The 20352-nt window shown below is 42.6% G+C and overlaps 1 protein-coding gene across 8 annotated transcripts in view; it reads right to left on the bottom strand.

The window, feature by feature from the left end:
• Positions 1 to 19314: 19314 nt before the first annotated feature.
• Positions 19315 to 20352, bottom strand: part of PLEKHA7 (pleckstrin homology domain containing A7) — a 240477-nt gene continuing 239439 nt past the window's right edge. For all 8 annotated transcript variants that reach the window (XM_074230191.1, XM_074230193.1, XM_074230195.1 and 5 more), the window contains one exon: positions 19315 to 20131. Coding sequence is in view for 1 of the 8 variants with exons in the window: in XM_074230193.1 (XP_074086294.1) it covers positions 20109 to 20131 (23 nt within the window). In the remaining 7 variants the exon portion in view is untranslated. The remainder of the gene's footprint in view (positions 20132 to 20352) is intronic.

The raw sequence follows: 20352 nt of genomic DNA, 5'->3' as shown, positions 1-20352 counted from the left end.
TTGTGCTTTATGATTTGAAGAAGCTCTTTGATATAATCTTATTTGCTTCTTGAAATAATCTTGTGAGATGGCCAATATAAATATTTTACATCTAGAGAAAAGTAAAACCCAGCAGAGCAATTTTCCCCACTTGGAGTAGCTTTACCATGGCCAATAATAAATGAGAGGTCAATCAGTATAATGAGAAAGTAGCTAAGACAAAATTTTTTAATTGTCTGTTTTCATAACAAGGTTTTGGCCTTTTTTTAAGCTGAAAATTTACCTTAACAATCCAGTTGAGATTATATTTTTATTTCACTGTCACTTGGGATACTTAGGAAAATCCCCTCTCCTCTTAATCTCTTTAGGTGAGATATCTTTACTAGTAAAACATAAAATTCTGTTTTCCAACTTGAGTTTATGAGCATAGTTCCTATCTCTTAGTGACTTTTTTCTATTTTCCCCCTAGAAATTTTCTGGGTGGCACAATGAGTAAAATTATAATACACCTAAGTTCAAACCTATCCTCAGATACTAGTTGTATGAGCCTAGGCAAATCACTTAGTCTTTGCCTCAGTTTCCATATCTGTAAAAAGGATGGCACTTAAGTCCTAGGGGTATTGTGAAGGTCAAATGAAATAACATTTATTTATAAGCACTTGGTACACAGTTGGCAGTTTCTAAATGCATGTTCTCTACCACCACCCCCAACTTGCTGAATAATCTTGGTGGGACACCTCATTTCCCTGGTCTCTGGTGTCCCTCATTTGTAGAATGAGGTAAGGTTAGTTAGTAGTGTCATACTCAGAAAGGCAAGGACTAGGGTTCCCTGACAATCCCATATTTGTATTGAAAGCCACATATTAGCATTTTTTAAGAAACTGTTTGCTTATTCCATTTGAATGTGGTTATGGGAAGGTGTGTGTTTGGCTACCCTGGACTAGATAAGACTCCAAGGGTCCCTTTCAATTTTAAAGTTCTGTGATTTACTTTTCACACATTTAAATTTCAACACCATTATAAAAAAAGTTCTTTGTACTTGAAAACATCTATGCATGGTTTGATCAGTATAGTTTCTCCTGCCACTGACAGCTCCTTGCCCCTTTATATGTTTTATGAGTTGATGTTGCTGCTGCTAAGATTTTGGGGGTCACCAGATAAGCATAAGAATTTGGGGGCCACTGAAAAGCAAAAGAATTTGTACCTTCTCTGGGATGTTAAAGCTGCTCAGGATTTTATTATGGAAATATAACAAAGTAAACAGATAAAAGAAACTTTTCCTCTGGAAGAGTCTACTAGCACTTAAGACAGAATGAATAACAAAAGCCTGGTTGCTTGGTAGGCAGAGGGGGAGAGAGATGAGGAAAGACAGAGGGTGGCCTGTAGCTGAGGTTCAACTCTGGTTTTATAGCCTTGACCCTTCTCTGGGCGCATAGGGCAAAAGAATCAATAGAGGTCGTCTTCGATTTGGGGGTTGGAAATGGGACTGGATTCAAATTTTACATTAAACAATAAGAGTCAATTTACATCTCAAGAGCAAAAAGACCTTTCCATACCCTTAACAAGATTCCCTGATTTCAACAGCATTAAAAGATTACAGATTTTGTTTTTTGCTACAGCCATAATTCTCTACATCAATATGACCAATGCCCCTTCCTCTCAGAAGTCACTTTGTAGGCAATCCTATGCTTGTGGTGGCTGGAGAACAGGCGCCATCCTTGAGACCCTGGTAGCAGGACCTCAAAAACTGGCCATCCATTGAGTCAGCTTTTCTAAACCACATCCGCACTATAAAAAGCAATCTTTGGTGAAGGTCACATAGCCAGTATGACCTTAAATGTAGGACCACTGGCCTCTGCTGTTTTTCCTAGACCATTGTTGGTCACTCAAACAGAATCGATGAGATAGCTGCTCCTAATGAAAACCTGGAAGCTCTAGTGACCTATAAACTCAGTATGGGCTTACACAGGCACCCACAGTGAGGGAAGTGGTCATCCCTCTGTGCCCCTGTCAACACATTTAGAGTATGGGGTAAATTCACTGAGTGGAATTTCAAGAAGAGGTTTTGACAGGCCAGTCTGGGTGGGAGGGCTTGTAGACAGGACTGGGAATGTTATCCTTGCTGTGGAAGGGGGTTGGGAGGATTAAATGTGATGTGGCATCAGTAGACTGAAATAGGCTCCTTTGTGTTCTGAACCACTTGGGTAGACTAGTGAAGCCTTTAAGACCCCCTTCTCTGGAGTTGGGATAATACTAAATTCAGATCCCAGGGTCAGAACTGTGGCTGTCTGTCTTTAGGGAGCTTCCCATCAGTAAGGGAGGTAAAAGGCAGAGCTGAGATCCAGGTTGTAGGACAATGAAGAAAGAAGGAGTAGCTAGGTGGTGCAGTGAATAGAGCACTAGCCCTAGAGTCAGGAGAACCTGAATTCAAATTCATTTTCAGATAGTAATTAACCTAGCTTGGGCAATCCTATTGCCTTAAAAGAATAAGAGAAAAAAGGAGAAATAGGCTTCCTAGGAAGTACTGAACTGAGCAGCCTGAGGGGATGTTGGCGAAGGAGCTGGGCATTGGAAGCAGACTTGTATGGAACCCATGAAGCTTCTCACAGAGCACAACCCTGGCTTCAAGGTGACTTACATTCTGCTTGGGTTCTTCCAGGAGTGGTTCCCAAGGGGCAGAGTCCTCCCTGTATGGAGTGACAGCCAGGACAGCCTTGTAGCCCTGTCTTCATCTTGAAAGGAACTGGACCATTCATAGGCTTGATGGTGATGGGCAAGAGAAAATGAGACAGGGACCTCCCTTCCTACAGTGGAAAGAGCTCTCTGGCTCACCTTGGACATGAAGTGACCTTGACCAAGTCAGTATACCTTCCAGGGCCTCTGTTTCCTCCTCCGTATCAAGAAGAGGTGGATCTAGAATGGTCATGTCCCTTCCAGCTCTAGGGCCAATGTACCAAGCAGAAAGGTAGTTGGGGGCTGTAGCTGCTCCAGAAGTCAGGGACACTGTTTCAAGTCCTGACTGAGAGGTTCTGGCCAACTGTGTGACCCTGGGTTCTGGTACCTTTGCCTCTATGCCCCCAGAAAGCACTGACATACATTGGTAGAGGGAAGTTCTTTAACCAGAAAATCTCTTACAAATGAAGCCACAGCTCATCTCATCCCTATCATGCGTTCAGCATTGTTAGGCAGTGAGAATACAAAGATGAAATTGGGCCCTTGCACATAAGAAACAAAGACAGTTCCCTCCCCATAAAGTAAATTGTAGGCTAATGGTAAGGAAAAGACAACTAGAACATAGGACTGAATGGGAAACCCAGATCAATGAGGCAGCTGTCTTGTCTTGGTTAGATGAGGCTTTTCTGAGTTTGTTCTTGGGAGAGAAACCAGTTGTTGAATGGGAATGGCCTAGAGCCTGAGAGCAGTCTCAGCCTGTGGCACTGCCAAGAGTCTCCAACTTGCTCTGACCAGAGGTGACTCCTCCCATGTTTCAAGGCATCATCTTAGTGAAACTGCAGTTTATAAACCCCAAAGAAAATTAAACAGTAACGGCATTTTGCTCAAATTGGTGTAGAAAATAGTAATAACATCTGCCCCATAAAGCGAGCTTCCCTGGCCCATACCTGTCAAAAGCCTGAGTACAAACAGTACAAGAAGTGAGGCAACTTATTCCTAGATGTCTCTTCATTCAAAACTGGCTTGCTGTATGGGACAATTTGCTCAGCTGGGCTTACTTGTTAGTGGACAGGTTCTAGCATCAGGTTCAGCCAGAATCCTTGGCTGGGCTATTAAACTGCTGTACTCTGTAAGAAGGTTCAAGGAATTGGAAGTCTCTCCAGTTCTGCTTCCTCGGAGGCTTGACTTTGGGGCTTGTCATCTCCCAGGCATCAAGGGAAAGTAGACAGTCTGTGCTTTTGACCGAAATTCTTGGCTCAGGGTTGGGTCTTCTCAGTAAGCTTCACCCTAACTTAAGATGACCCAGTCTACTTACATCCCAAATCTTCATCTGTAAAAACTAGGCTATAACCAGACAAACAGATCTGGGGATCAGAATTCTCTAGTTTTTTAATTCTAAAGTTTCATCATTTGGTATATAAAAATCAATGACTAAGCTTTTTTGCCTTAGGGTCAAGTCCATTGTCCCTGCGGACTTTTTCATGTGTAAAGTAAACTCAAAAGTCTCATCCTTTTGTAGGAATAGAATTATCCACTCAATTCTGAAGAACCTCATGGCCCAGAAAAAGACAAATACTGTCTGAGTGGAATCCTCCATAATTTGCCCTTTAAAAACCTGCAGATTTTCTAGTCTGAAAGGGGTACATTCTTACAATTTTAACTTTTTTGTAATATAAATATTCATAGTTGATGTTGTTTATCTATTAATTGAATCAATTGTGGGGGGGGGGGGTGCTGAAGAGGAATTCCCAAGACAGCATTTTATTATTAGGTGCTGAAGTCCTCTTCCCCACACTTCATTCTAACAAATTCATGTGCCACTTCCTCCACATAGCCCCTCCCTGATTCCAGCCCAGGCCTAGTTGCCCTCATCCTAGGGAGATGGTTTGCAGCTGCTGCTGTTGGTGCTGCAACCATATCTGCTAAAAACCCTCATCACCAAAATCTTTAACTAGAGTAAATGCTTCAGCATTATAAACTAAGGAGATTTAATCAGTGGGAATGACATTAATGAAAGGAGACATTCCTATCTGCTTTGTGGCCACTTAAGATCCAGGTAGAATCTTTCTGTCTGACCTACACTAAAACCTTCCATACATATGAGTTATCTCCCCAGATTAGATTGAACTCTTTTTTTTTTTTTTTTTTTTTTTGCTTTTTTGCAAGGCAATGGAGTTAAGTGTCTTGCCCAAAGTGACACAGCTAGATAATCATTAAGTGTCTGAGGCTGGATTTGTACTCAGGTCCTCCTGACTTCAGGACTCATCACACCACCTAACTGCCCTAACCCAGCTCTTTGAGAAAAGAAAACTTTTATATTTATATCCCCAGCACTTTGCACATAATAAGGGATAATAAATGCTTTTTCATTCTTTTAATTCATTCACTGCAAATAAATAATACTCTTCTGGTCTTCCTGGACCATCCATAGCACTTTATTCTGACAATGTGAGTATTAAGAGTTTTCCTTACTTGTATCTTTACCCTCACCTGGACTGTAAGCTAGGGGCCGTGCCTTATCCAAATATTGCATTTTCCCCCAAAACTCATCACCAGCTTATCAATATTTGTTGCTGTTCATTTATGGCAAAAAAAAAAAAAAAATAGAAATAGTGTCCTGTGCCAAAGACTTGTATTTCTCTAAGCTGAATCTGAGCCAAGTCTCCTTGGTCCTCCAGATCCTACATGTTCCTGTTATCACGAAGTACTGAACCTCGTTGAAATCCAAAGTAAGGAAGGCCCTGGATGCTCTTCCACTGTTGGGTAGCTCCTGTTCCTCAGTCCAACCCCCAAAGGAACAAGGCAGGCCCCAGATTCCTTCTTGAGATTGGCACAGTTAAGAACAATGCCCATCTGCTGTCAGGGTTTCTCTGAGGCCCCGCTGCGCTCAATCTACACCAAGTTTGTGTCACAAAATATGTCAAAAATGGACCAGTCCCTGACCTCCAGGAGCTTATAGTCTATAAAAGGGCAGTGGATTTGGGACAAGTGAGTGGAGAGAGGGAGGGAAAGAATAGTGTAGGACCATATTAAGGGGGTTGGCTAGTGCTTACTTTTTTTTAAGGTTTTGGCTTTTTTTTTTTGCAAGGCAAATAGGGTTATATGGCTTGCCCAAGGCCACACAACTAGGTAATTAGTAAATGTCTGAGACTGGATTTGAACTCTGGTACTCCTGACTCCAGGGCCTGTGCTCTATCCACTGTGCCACCTAGCCGCCCCGAGGGCTTACACTTAACACTAGATTCCCCAGAGGGCCAGGACCAACATTCTCCGCTCACTGGGTGCAACTTACAAATGGTAGAGGAACTGAGATGCCATCATCCTTTTTTTTTTACAATGCCCCTCAGATTGGGAGCTCTTGCTTTCCACCCCTTCCCCTAGTCTGTTACACAAATACACGTTCCAGCATCCTTTTATATATTCTTTCACCATTAGAAAATAAGCTCCGGGGGGGGGGGGGGGGATTGTCCTTCCAGGAGGTGATTGAATGATGAATATGTAAATTGGATTTACGGAAGGACGGCTGGGCAAAGTCACCAGCCACCCTTTCTGGTCTTCTTTCCAATCTGACTAGAGTCCACCCTCACTCAGACCTTATCTAGTTCTGTCTAGTCTTATCTCCATTTCAGCCTACTTGAATGGACTCTGCCATTTCTGCGAACTGAAATCGTCCCTTCTAATACTAAGTTCAGATACCAGCTCTTCTCTGAAATTTTTCCTGAACCTAGCTAGAAGGATAGAAGGAAATAAGCATTTAACAAATGCCTATTATGTCATTCAATCTGTGAATAAATATTTAGTAAGCTCCTACTGTGACCTCTGTGCTATGGATATAGATACAGGTTCCTTAGTTCAAGGAGTTTACAATCTATGATGCCTGACCTTGGGCAATGTTCTTTTTTAAAAAGTTATTCCAACTATGTGTTTGAAACATTCGTCTTTTTTTGTAAGATTTTGAGTGTTATAATTTTCTCCCTTCCCTTCACTTCCCTTGGCAGTGAGTTATACATCCAAAACTATGTTAAACATATTTCCATATTCATCATGTTGGGAAAGAAGAATCAGAACAAAAGGGAACAAAAAATCGTGAGATAGCAAAAGAAAAATGTTTTTTAATGGAAAATAGTATGTGTTGGTCTGCATTCAGATTCCCTAATTCTTTTTCTGGATGTGGATAGTATTTTCCATGCCAAGTCCCTTAGAATTATCTTTGATTATTGTACTGCTGAGGAGAGCTGAGCCTATCATGGTCGATCATCACCTTGGGCTAAAGTTCTTTTCCAATCTGTAAGGTAGGAGCTGTTACAATCCTCATTTGTACCAGTTGAGGAAACTGAGACAAATAGGTTAAATGACTTGCCCAGGGTAACCCAGCCAGTCAGCTACAGTGGAACTCGGGTCTTCTTGACTGCAGGCTCACTGCACTGCTTGACTTACCTATGATGACAGGTAGGTGAAGGAAGAGAAGAAGGGGTGGGAAATAAGGCAGGGAGAGAGTGGGGGAAACGATTCTAGAAATAGTGGGTCCCCTCCCCCAAGGAAGTGGCAGCAAGTGAATTCGGGGGCCACCCAAGCATCTGCAGGGAAAAGACTTGAAAAGGCTCCCCCAAACTCAAAACTCAATTAAAAAGGGTCAGTGGTTTTTCCACCCCCTTTAAATGGAAAGAATCCTTCTAGGTCCCAGAAAGAATTATTTATCAGGTGTTCCTGACTTTCTTCAACAGCTTTAGAGGTGCACCGTGGTCCATCCACTCTGTGAAGGAGGCAGACAACTTTATTTCTGAAAGCTCAGTTTATAGGCCAGCTTCAAAGCTCCCAGTCCCTCCGAGCCCCCATGGAGGCGCTGGTTTGGGATTTGACATCAAAGGGGACCTGCTCCTGTTGTTCTGATGTTGCCTGGACGCTTGGGAGAGGCCTCTGTGGATTTCCTCCCGTCCCTGAAACTCGGGGTGAATTATGCACTGAGGTTGGCTCTGCAGGCCCGAGGAGACAGTGGGGGCGGGGGAGGTGGCACTGAGACCCCTGCAAACATCAAAAAGCCCCCGCCTGTCAGCACTGGCAGCAGCAGGGGTTTGGTGAGAGCAGAGGAAGGGCAGTGATCAGACCCCTGGCAGGGAGCAGACCCTGGTCAGCGAGCAGACCCTGGGCAGGATCAGACACCCCCTCACCCCCCCATCAGGGATCAGATCTGGGGCAGCCAGCCTTCTTGCACACTCAAGCCCCGTCTTCCCCTATTGGGGGGGCGGAACGCTGCAGTCTCTGAGCACTCACTGCTCAAGTGGAAGGTTATAGGAAGAGCCCACCCAGGCTGCAGAAGGAAGAGAGAAGGACCGCTTAGTAAACCCATACTATGTATCGGCATGTGCAGAATTCTGGAGTTAGAAATAAAAAATTAAGATCATTCCCTTACATGCAAGCAGGGTCTACCCTCCCCATGGATGGCCCTGGACCCCTCCCCTCCTTCCTCACCTCATTCAAACTTTCTTGCCCTAAATAAGACCATTTTCCTTAAAACCAGCTCTCCGTCACCTGCAGGCTACAACATTTAAGGGCCTGCTTACCATGTGCTGAGTTCCGGGGCTAGAAACAGAGAAGTGAGACAGTCCTTGCTCATAAGGTTCACACATTTAGGGAGGACAGCATAGGAGGGTAAATGGGAAAGCCCTATGCTACTTAGTGTCATATGTGTATGTAATGATCCATGTGTGTATGTGTGTGTTTATATTTATACACATAGGCATATGGATGGGCATCTAGATGGTGCAGTGGATAGAGAGCACCAGGCCTCATATCTGAGTTCAAAACTGGATGAAATCTGTGTTTGCCTCAGTTTTCTCATCTGTAAAATGAGCTGGAAAAGGAAAAGGCAAAGCATTCTTGTAGCTTTGCCAAGAAAACCCCAAATGGGGTCAGGCACAACTGAAAACAATTGAACAACAAAAGCATCTCTATCCACATTGTGTGTTTAGGGATCTCTATACATATTGAATATGTGTGTGTGTGTGTGTGTGTGTGTGTGTGTGTGTGTGTGTCCACCTATTTATTTAAATGTTGCCTTATGCCCACCCCTACCCCTCAAGGGTCTTCTCAAGACAATGTCAAGATAGAAATTTTAGGCACTAGGGTTGGTTAGTAGGGATGGATGCTATCTGTGGGGATAGAAGAAAATAGGAAGACAAATGTAGTATAGTTAGCTCCTTGGGCAGCTAGGTAGTGCAGTGGATAGAGCACTGACCTTAGATTCAGGAGGATGGGAGTTCGAATGTGGCCTCAGACACTTGCCACTTACTAGCTGTGTGACCTTGGGCAAGTCGCATGTGGGTCAAACATTACTACTTATCTCCTAGAACACCACTTGTATCCAGTTTATAGCTAAACCTGGGCTCAGCCCCTCGTTAACCTTTCCCACTGAGGAGTCAAGAAAGTGAGCAGATTGAACATTTGTGGAAAGGCTCCCTCTGGTTAAAAGGGGCATAAAAGATTGGAAACCACAGAAGTTGGCTGCCCCCTCCTCACTTGAACTCTTATTTAGGGAGCAATGTAAAAGAGGTTGAGGAGGGAGAAGGGAGTCTTCTTCTAGGAGGAGGTTGTCTTTGGTATCTCCCACTTCTCTCTTTGTACCCCATCTTCCTCATACTGGTTCCAAGTATATCCAGACAGGGTACATTTCAACTTCCCAGATTAATATGGTGACAACATATTACTCTTTCTTATCCTCTTTCCTTGGATGGGCAAAGCTGTTAGGAAAATAAAAACCAGGAGTTTAAGTCCCTGGCTTCTGGGATTTTATCTTCCCATTCTGAAAATGAGGCATCATTTCGGGCTGGATGGAAGCCAGAAACCATTTCCTGAATCCCAGCATAGCTTTGGAGAGATGAAGAAGAGGAAGAGCCATTCAGGGCTGTACAGGAACTCATTCAACTCATTTCAGAAGTATGGCCATGCATCCTTCATGGAAGAATGAGGCTAGGGGCAGCTAGGTGACATAGTGGACAGAGCACCAGCCCCTGGAGGCAGGAGGACCCGATTCAAATCCAGCCTCAGACACAATAATTGACTGGCTGTGTGACCTTGGGCAAGTCACTTAACTCCATTGCCTTATAAATAAATAAAATTTTAAAAAAAAGAAACAAAAGAATGAGGCTATTGTAACATGGTGGCATCTTTGAATTAGGAGAGATCCCAGGAGTCAATTGGAGCAAATGCCCCAGCGCAGGAAGTTCCTTCTTCAACACTCTTGATAAACAAGGTTCACCAAGAATGGGAATGAAACACAACATCAGCAATGGCAGCAGCAAACACATTATGCAGATGTAGCTCAAACCCCCCAACCAGTCCATTCTCTCCCAACAGACTAAAGAAGAACCATAAGTCAAACAGTTAAATATTTAATGAGGACAGAAGAGCAAAGGACAAAGCAAGAGAAAACGACAGCAGAATTATAGAGCTAGTCCTGGAAGCAACTCAGAATCTACTGCATCCAATCCTCTCATTTTGCAGATGAGAAAACTGAGTCCCAGGAAAGTTGTGACCCAAATTCAGAAAGGGAGAAAGCATCAGAGGTGGTGCTTGAACTCAGGTCCTTTGATTGTTTTTCCACTGTGCACAATGTTGCCTAGTGGAGTTATTCTACCATGTTAATAATAAATAGTATATGACACTTAAAGGTTTTCAAAGAACTATACAGATACCTTATTTGATCATCACAACAACCCTAGGGTGTAGGTGCTTTTATTATCACCACTTTACATATGAGGAAACTGAGGCCTACAGTAGCACATGACTTGTCCAGGGTGTGTCAGGGGCCATTCTTTGAAAACATATTCACCGCAGCCATATAGTTGTCCTATCTAAAAAACCTTCACACATGAATCCACAAGCGGGAGGAAATAATTCCTAAACAAGTGATTGTCCTAAAGTCTTGTCTTTGCTACAGTGCCTTCTTGGAACTGTTTCCCAACAACTGGTCATAGCTCATTGCGAACTCCACTCTGCCTTTAGGTGATTCTTAGGCTTATCATCATGTATTGCTTTTTTGCAAAGTTGCTATCCCCTTCTGCCACTTCTTCCTTCATAGGTGGAATTATCTCTTTTGTAAGCTTGCCCAAGAGAACCTGCCTGGGGACTAAACAACCTTTTTATGGGGGGGGGGGTTGTCTTTGGTTAATCAGGTCCAAAATCCCCAAAGGGCAGTGTCACACTGTCTGTCCTAACTGGAGACCAAACACACTTCATTTTGCATGTCCCCAGTGTAAAGTTCCCCAAGCTGTCATAAAATTTCCTTTTGAGGAGGCTAAGGGTCCTTGTCACTGTATTTTTTGTCTTAATAATTAGTTTTTTCCAACTAGATGGAGAAATGTTTTCAATATTCATTTTTTCTACCAATCATTTCTTGTCACTGCATTTTGACAAGTTGGAATATGTCCAGAGGTTTTCAACTAGGGTGAGAAGAGAATTGGGTGCCATATTCCATGAACAGAAATTGAAGGAACTGGGGGTTGTTAGCTTGATAGACAGGGGTCTCCAAGAGTCAGACAATCCTGAAACACAGCATCACCACCAGCAGCAACAAACAACATTATACAGATGTAGCTCAAACACCCAACAGTCCATTCTCTTCCAACAGCCCAGAAAAGAACCCTAAGTCAAATACTATGGTATTTGTCACAAGGTCACACAGCTACCAGCAGAGCCACGACATGTGCCCAGGACTCATCTCTAACTCAACTGTACCTTCAAGGATCACTACTAACTATTCTGCAATCACAGTAAACTTGCTTAGAATTTGTTCAAGTTGGGAGACTTCAGTTGCTTGAGGTTCAAATACAGCCTAATCTATCTTGACTTCTATCCACATTTATTCTGCTCAGTCCAGGCTTCCTTCTAACCACCATTCTCCTTGGGAAAAAAAAGACCAAAGCCAGTCCTGGTTCTGCTTTCACTCTGCGGTCTCTGAGCCCTCCTCTGTCCCAGCAGTATGTCTAATCCTGCCTTGTTCCCTTCATGACTCTAAACAACTTAGAAACATAGATCAAAAAATACCGTGTGTATGGACCATCTCATCCAAGGCATATTGTCAGCCTCTGTCCTTTTAAACATAAGTTAGGGGGAAGGGAGAAAGGGAACCTTCTGGGATTTCTCTGATTCCATGACAGCCTCTCTGGCTCTGTGTCCTGGAGGAGGAGGAGGAGGAGGAGGAGGAGGAGAAGGAGAGATGGTTGCAGAATCACTCATTTTAAAAACAGCAGACCAAATAATTGGTACATATGCTTAGAATGTAACTTCTATCTTAAGCTGGTCCAGGGCCACACTAACTAGGCCACTTTACACTTTCTTATCCTTTTTCTATGACTGGTCAAAGATCTAGAAAAAAGACAAATCACTGGGCTTCTGGGATATTATTCTCCCTTCCCAATGAAACATCATTTGGGACTAGATGGAAGCCAAAAACCATTTTCTGAGTCCCAGCATGGCCTTGGGATTCTTAGAGATCCAAGGAGAGATGAAGAAGAAGAGCCACTCAGGGCTGTTCAGGAACTCATCAAATCATCCCTGGGCAAATCCAGAAGGAAGGCCAGCCATGCATCCTTCATTGAAAAAATGAGATTGTGTCGAAGCATATGAATGCATGGGTGATTCCTCTCCTGGGGAAGTAAGGAAGGCCACATCGCTCTAGAACTTGTCCTGTTGGGGTGGCTAGGTGGCACAGTGGATAGAGCGCCGGCCCTGGAGTCAGGAGGACCAGAGTTCAAATCCGGCCTCAGACACTTAATAATTACCTAGCTGTGTGGCCTTGGGCAAGCCACTTAACCCCATTGTCTAGAAAAAAAAAGACTAGTTATAACTTGTCCTATTGGGGTAAGGAAAGCTGGAGCAGGGAAATGGAGGAACAAGCATTGTGCTGAGCACTTGACAAATATTATCTCCGTTGATCTTTAAACAACCCTGGGATGCAGGTGCTATTATTAATTAGTAACTTTTATATTAGTAATAATAAATGGCATTATTAATAATTATTATTTTTAGTTAAAGAAACTGAAGCAGACAGCAATTAAGTCAACTGCCCAGGATCAAGGTCGTAAGTATCTGAGGTTGGCTTTGAACTCGTCTTCCTGATTCTAGTTTCAGGACAATGGATACACTTGATCTTAAATTCAGTATTGCATTAAAGGGATCATAACTCATAGCTGTTGGTTTTTTGCAAGGCAGTGGGGTTAAGTGACTTCTCCAAGGCCACACAGCTCGGTAATTATTAAGTGAACTGAGGTCACATTTGAACTCAGGTCCTCCTGACTCCAGGGCCTGTGCTCTATCCACTGAGCCACCTAGCTGCCCTATAACTCAAAGTTTTAAAAATTTTTACATGTAACGATAATAATAAATAAATAACAATAAGTAACAATAAAATGCTAAATTAAAAAAGAACAAAAAACCCCCCAAAAACAAAAAAAACTATCATCCTAAAGAGGGGGGGCAGCTAGGTGGTGTAGTGGATAGAGCACCGGTCCTGGAGCCAGGAGTACCTGGGTTCAAATCCAACCTCAGACACTTAATAATTACCTAGCTGTGTGGCCTTGGGCAAGCCACTTAACCCTGTGTGCCTTACAAAAATCTAAAAAAAAATCCCAAACAAACAAAAAAAAAACTATCATCCTAAAAAAATAACAATTTCTACTTGTAATTGGGCAAAAATTTAAAAATAAACTAAAATATACAGATGTCTATAAACATGTATAAAGGATCATATATCAAAGATATGTATATATTCATTTACAAATATAAATCCATACACATATATGAAAGGTACCATTCATCCCTTTATAATTGAAGGAGTTAAGTTCTATAAGAGGTTAAGGAATTTAACAAAGGCTACATAGCTAATGATCAGCAGAGGCAAAATTCGAACTTGGGTTCTGTGGCTTCGATTTCAGCACATCTCACACCGCCCTAGACGGCTTGTTTATCAGCATCTCTAAGATGAGGATCCTGGCACTAAGAGCCAGTCACACCGCACTGAGTTCATCCCCCCCCCCTTTTTTAGCAGGGTTACTATATAGGCAGATACTTCAGCCTTGGCTTGCATAACCTTTCAGCTAGGTTTGCAAAAAGTCAAAATAAAAAAAACAACTTTCTCCTCTCCTCCAGCCTACTGCCCCCTGCACCTGTACACCAGGGACCGGTTTGCCGAAGGTCATTCGCTACCTGCCCCACAGATTCTACAATGACGGCATGAAATCAGCAGCCAGGAAGCCAGAGTTTTCAGGGAGAGGTGGAGCTGGGGACAAAGGCCTTGCTCACAAGGTCATAGACTTTTGGGGAAAAAATCCCCCAAGGTCTTCCAGGACACCTTAAGGTGAATGGACATACCGATGCTCCCTCTAGCTAGGAAATGGGGTAGATGAGGGGGAATTCTGTTACCCAGATTAGCAGCTATCCTGGCTTCCTATAGCTTAGGGGAAAAAGTAAAGGAGAAGGGTATACTCTTCAATTTTTTAAAAATTTTTATTTATTTAAGGCAATGGGGTTGCTTGCCCAAGGTCACACAGCTAGGCAATTATTAAGTGTCTGAGGTCGGATTTGAAGTCAGGGACTCCTGACTCCAGGGCCAGTGCTCTATCCAACGTGCCACCTAGCCACCCCATACTCTTCATTTCTAAGGTAGCTTAAGGTATGAATTTCAGCAGATGGAAGTCCTTGTCTATAGCAGGAACTTGGTCCACAGGGAAAGAAGTCTAAATTATTGATTTTAAAACAGGAGCAAAGAAAGAGAAACAGGACTCAAATATAATATATATATATATATATGTATTGAAAAATTTACATAATAATATCCCTGTAAAAATGAAAAATTTTAAAAGATGCTGAAAGACTGAAAAATGCAATGAATGTGGAGGATTAGGGATGAAGGATGCCATCCTTTTCAAATTTCACATGAATGAGGCACACATATTTTTGGACATCCCATCGATGTGGGAATTTGTTTTGCTTGACCATGCTCAATTGTCTCAAGGGTTCCTGCCATCCCCATCATTCTCCATTTGGGAGAAGAGAGAAGACAAAGGGGGAAAAAAATAAATGCTTGTTAGTAGAAAAAAATAATTTTTAAAAGTAGAAGCAATCAGTGGTTGAAAATTGCAAGAAAGCAGACCAGTTTAACATAAGGAAAATATTTTCTAACAATTAAAGATGTTCAAAAATGGAGTGAGAAATTGGGAGATCCAGAGTCACAAAGGTTCCTCCAATAAAGGTGAAATGAGCCCTTGAGAAAGGACTTCCTGCCCTCAGTGGTCCTTGCCTGAAAATTCATATTCTACTAAAAAAAAAGACCATTTTTTCCCCTGGTGGAAATGGGGGTGGGGAGAGAGATAAGAAGTGGTGCTCCCAGATCCAGGGAGCAAGAATCAGCAGTGGGGTGGGGGGTGGGAGGGTAGGTTCATGCTTTAGGACTACAGAAAGATCTACCATTCCTGATTAGGGTGTATTTGTAGGCTCCAAGAGCTGTACATTTTGCACTTTTCCCCAAACTGCCCAGGACTGAGGATTTTTCTTGGTGCTTTTTGATGGTCTGGGCGACGATCAGCCATTCTCTGCCTTTTCAGTTCAACCGACTACCTCTGTCTTTCCAGGTTTATGAGGAATTTAGCATCCAAAGTGGCAGAGCATCCTTCGGCAGGCTTATATTAAAAATGCCCTTTAAAATTCCAAAGCTTTGAACTAAAGAAATACCTCAAGAAGTTTTCATGGAAAGTTCAGACCCACCAGTTCAATTCACTACACTTAGATGAACCTTTTCAAATAATAGGAAAAAACTGTAAAGGGGTCAGCACCAATCAATACGCGTGTTCAAACAGAATTCCGGGGGCTGTGATGTACGTGCATTTTGTATTTTTCCTTTGTACCGCACCCCTCTGAAGAAAGGTTTCTTTTGCTAGGAGAGCAATGAGAATGTTAGCCTTTTGAGTAGAGCCAGCTAACCAATGGCGCTGTTTACCGGTGGAAAGGATATTGCCATTTTTTCATGTTTCTTTCCTGTACATGGCTTTGTTCTTTTTATAACCATGAGCAACCCACCCAGGCAAATTCTTTCACATACTCACAACATTAGACATTAATCAGAAGCAGAGGGACCAGGGTTTTCAAGTTCCCAGTCTCGGGAAAATTTGGTCAGAGGATTCAAGGAATAACCTTTACTCATCAGTGAATTTTTCCTCAGTTGTAAGAAAACCCCAAGCCTGAAATGTTACTTTGTTGGTGAGTTATCATGAGGACCTGGAAAGAGAGACCCAACACAGGTGCTGCGGTCAGACAACCAGGTCAAGGATGGCTGGGACCTTGAGACTGAGGCCTTATTAGCTCAGTAAAACTCAATGCAATAGCTAGGAAGGGGCCTGGAATCTTTGAACCCAACAAAAGGTCTCCAATGCCAAGTTGCCCCAAGAGGTCAGCTAATATCCAGTTCTCAATATCTGGCAAGACAAGGCAAATGATATATCTGGAATATACATGCATACATAACCTCAACATGATAATGAATGGATTTAGGGACTCTGTATTGCAATAGAATATTTGCATAGAATAGAAATTTCAATAGATTAGGCAAAGCTATTAAATTAAAATTTTTCATTTGAGATATTTACTTTTGGTGATTGATGAAATTAGCCACTAAATATTATTCCAGATCTTAGAGTTGTTAAGAACCAAAGCCAAGCTCCATATCATTATCCAGGCAGTGACTATTACTAACTCATGGACTGGAGCCATATTTTCTCAACAGTCGTCAATTGGAATCATTTGTTTTACCTGAGGTTTCTTTAGGTTGATTACAGTTTTCACCAATTGTTAATATGCAACACCCTTAATTTTCTCAGTAGGCATGACTTGCCATGGTCTCATTTCCTTGCCAAAGAATCAATTTCATCTGGATTTTCATAGAATGACAGTGGTCAGAAAGGTATAATCATGCTTAAATTAACAAATGATTAATTAGACTAACACTTGTAAACAATAACACATTACAGGGGTGGCTAGGTGGCACAGTGGATAGAGCATCAGCTCTGGAGTCAGGAGGACCTGAATTCAAATCCGATCTCAGACACTTAATAATTACCTAGCTGTGTGGCCTTGGGCAAGTCACTTAACCCCATTGCCTTGTCAAAAAAACCCTTAAAAAACCAATAACACATTTACAGACCCCTGATAATGATCACTAGCCCAACTTAGGCAGACCCTAAAAATATATGTGCATATGCACACCCATGTAGATTCATACATACACATTCACATTCCATGGGGCAAAGTCAAATCACTGAATTGAATCTGTTATTTGGCTGAAGTGTGGACAATAATTCACACGAACATAGGGACTGCTTTCTCCTTGAATATGATTGAGCAAGAAATAAGGAGAAAAAGGGAAGGGAAGAGAGGGGAGGAGAAAAGGAGAAGAGAGAAAGGAGAGGAGGAAGATAAGGGAAAAGAAGGGAAGAGAAGAGAGAAAGAGGGAAGAGGGCAGCTAGGTGGTGAAGTGGATAGAGCATCGGCCCTGGAGTCAGGAGGACCTGAATTCAAATCTGTCCTCAGACACTTAATACTTGCCTAGCTGTGTGGCCTTGGGCAAGCCACTTAACCCCATTGCCTTAAATAAAAAGCAAATTTAAAAAGGGAAGAGAGGAGAGGAAAGGTAGAGGAAAGAGGAAGTAATAAAGAAAGAGGGAGAAAGAAAAGAGATGGGAGAAGAAAACTAGGAAGCAAACGGGAGAGAAAGGGAAAAAGGAGGGGGGAAAGGAGAGGGAGAGGGGGGAGAAAGGAGAGGAAGAAAGGAAAGAGTAAAGAAGCGAAGAGAAAGAAAGAAAATAGGAAGCAGAGGGGAGAGAAAAGGAAAGAGGGAGAGGAAAAGAACGAGGGAGAAAGATTATAGTAGAGAGAAGGGAAAAAGAGACAAGGGCATGAGAGGAAAAGACGAGATAGTAAAGAGGGAAAGAGAGAGAAAAAAGGAAGAAAGAAGAAAGATCAGAGACATATAAATATATGTCCTAGAGTTGTATCTGATGAGTTGCCAGCAGAGGGCTCAAGAACATTAGAAATACTAACAGGCAATGAAAAGGGTGGCTTGTGGTGTGGTTCTTATTTTTCAAGGTCATCTCCTGACTTTCTTCTTTAAAACTGGCTTCGAATCATGGATACGGAGAGACTTCACCAAGAGCAACTTGAAGTCAGGCTTACTTCCATTTTCCCCCCCAGTCTTAGCTCAGAGACCTAAGAGAGTAGCCTCCTGAGTTTATTAAACTCCTTGGAATCTCATTTCCCCACTTCAAATAGTTGGAAGATCACTTTGAAGCATTGGCGTTCAACTTGGGATTGATCCTCCTTTAACATTTCATGATACCTTGGTTCCTGAAGCATTTGGTAAATGCAAGCAAATACATATTGTTTGTGTGTGTGTGTGTGTGTGTGTGTGTGTGTGTGTGTGTGTGTGTGTGTGTGTATGGGATTCTTGTTTTCTTTTGCTGGGGTTAAAAAAAAAAGCCCTCCAATCTTACCCCAGTCTTCAGTGTTCTTAGCATCCCCATTTGATGGGTCTCCAGGATCAGGTCTGGAGTGAGACCTGCTTCTCCTTGCTTCCTGCTCAGCTAAAAAGAGCCTGTTCTCAGAGTGGCTTAGCAGCTGCAGAATGACCAGTTGAACCCTGGGAACATGTGTTTTTTCTACCCCTCCCCCATTTCTTATTAAACTAATATCAATAAATTGCTAGGAGGAAGGGGTGCCCTCTAAGGCTGAGTCAAAGCATATGGGAGGCACATAACATTAGGCTGACAGAGTAGATTTCAAAATATGTGGAAAAATCCATTAACAGCCATTTACTAGGATTCCCAGAAAGAGCCAGGAAACGTGTCTGGTTAATATTTTAATCTGTACATACTTTTTTTTTTTTGCAAACCATTACACTTTTATTTAAATTAACTTTTTCTTGCAAAATATTCATTTCCTTTTTTTCCAACAAAATTTTTTATAAAGGCAAAAATAAAACCATTTCATTTTGGCAAGAGTTACGAAGTTGACACTGGCAGTAACTGGAGTGAGTTAAAAATAGACTACATCTTCTAAATAGCTTCAAGAATAATTTTTTCTGAAAAAAGTCAAAAAAACAATAGGAATTTTCATATTAATCAGCAAATTGTAGTTCCACTCACTAGATTTTTTTTTAAAAAAACAACTTTTTTTTCAATTCAGGAAAACATAACTGGAACACGTTAACAGTTTTGCAAAACACTGCAAACATCTTGGTGACCTGCTCCCTCTTCTTTCCGGGTTGACTGCTTAACCCAAAGTCCTGATGTATCACTCTGACTTTCATTTCTGTAGAAACCAATGTATTTATTCTTTCGCCAATGCACTAATATGGTTCCTTGGGAGTCCAGTGGCCTGCCTTCATCAATTGACCCAAGATGACCACCCAAGGAGGAGAGGCTCTTGAAGCAAACCTCAGAGTGAAGGTCGAGGCCCCAGAACCATAGGGTCTCTGGCAGGACATCAAAGGCCCATTAACACCCCAGCAGGCCATATCTCACATTTGAAGACAACTGAAGAGAAAATCAAGATGGTTGGTCAAGTATCCCCTGGGTTCAGTTATTGCTTACTATACAGTTTGAATTGCTTCTCTCTCCATTTGGTATTTCCAAATGTTATTTATTCATTTCTTAAAAGTGATTAAAAAAAAATTCTTGTAGAAGACCCATTTCCTTCTAAAGGTACATACATCGCTACCCAGCCAGGCAGAATCCAGCCTCTGCACACCTCTGACCCAAGGGCAACTAGAGTCTGGGGCCTCTGCTAACAATACTGGCTGCTCAGCATAAAGGACATTCAAGGCGGGCTGTGGTCCTTGTCTCCAGTGAGACAGTCTCCTCCTCGGAGAATCCTTTGGGGTCTTTTGGCTCCAGCTCCCAGAAGCTAAATTCTCACCTGGGTTCACCTCAAGCATAATGTGATATTCAAGCATTCAACAATGATTGGTGATTCCATCCCTCCCCAACTCACCCCCCCAAATGTGTACCTGAACCTGTGTGTGCCCCCCCCAAGCCTCCTACATCTGTATAAATACCTTTCCATCCACTCAGCCCTTGAGATTTGTTAAAAAAGATATTGTTTCTAAAATACAGTGTCAATATTTTACAGCATGTATTAAAAGTGCCTCTTTATACAGATATAAAAGTCAGAGCTAAAATAAAAGAGTGTGTGTGTGTGTGTGTGTGTGTGTGTGTGTGTGTATGTGTGTGTAACTAGTCTACAGTGATTCATTCACAGGATGATTGAGAGGGTGGGAGTGTCCTTTCCCCCCTTCCCCCTTTAGAACACCTCCCCCTGGGCTCTTGGAATTTCCTTTGGGGAAAGGACGCGATCTTCTCCAAGGGCATTGGCTCCATGGGCTCTCCTCTCCTGGCCTCTCTTCGGGATACGGGTCACTGGTCATTTACTGCTTGAGCTGGCACAAAGTAAATCAGAATACAGTTAGGAGCCAGGAGTGGTCAGTGCCATCGGACGCAGGAGTAGGGCGAGAAGCAGGTCTGTGACCGTGAGCACCCACATGTGCACACACACACACGCACGCACACGCACACACACGCACATGCACACGCAACAGGAGGGTCAGCAGTGATAGTGACATGATGGGTCCCACAAGCGGGGGTGGGGGCTGGATGAGAC

Source organism: Macrotis lagotis, chromosome 3, assembly GCF_037893015.1.
Source record: "Macrotis lagotis isolate mMagLag1 chromosome 3, bilby.v1.9.chrom.fasta, whole genome shotgun sequence".
Classification (NCBI taxonomy): Eukaryota; Metazoa; Chordata; class Mammalia; order Peramelemorphia; family Peramelidae; genus Macrotis; species Macrotis lagotis.
Note: the sequence above shows the minus strand (reverse complement) of the source record. Positions and strands in the feature narration are given on the sequence as shown.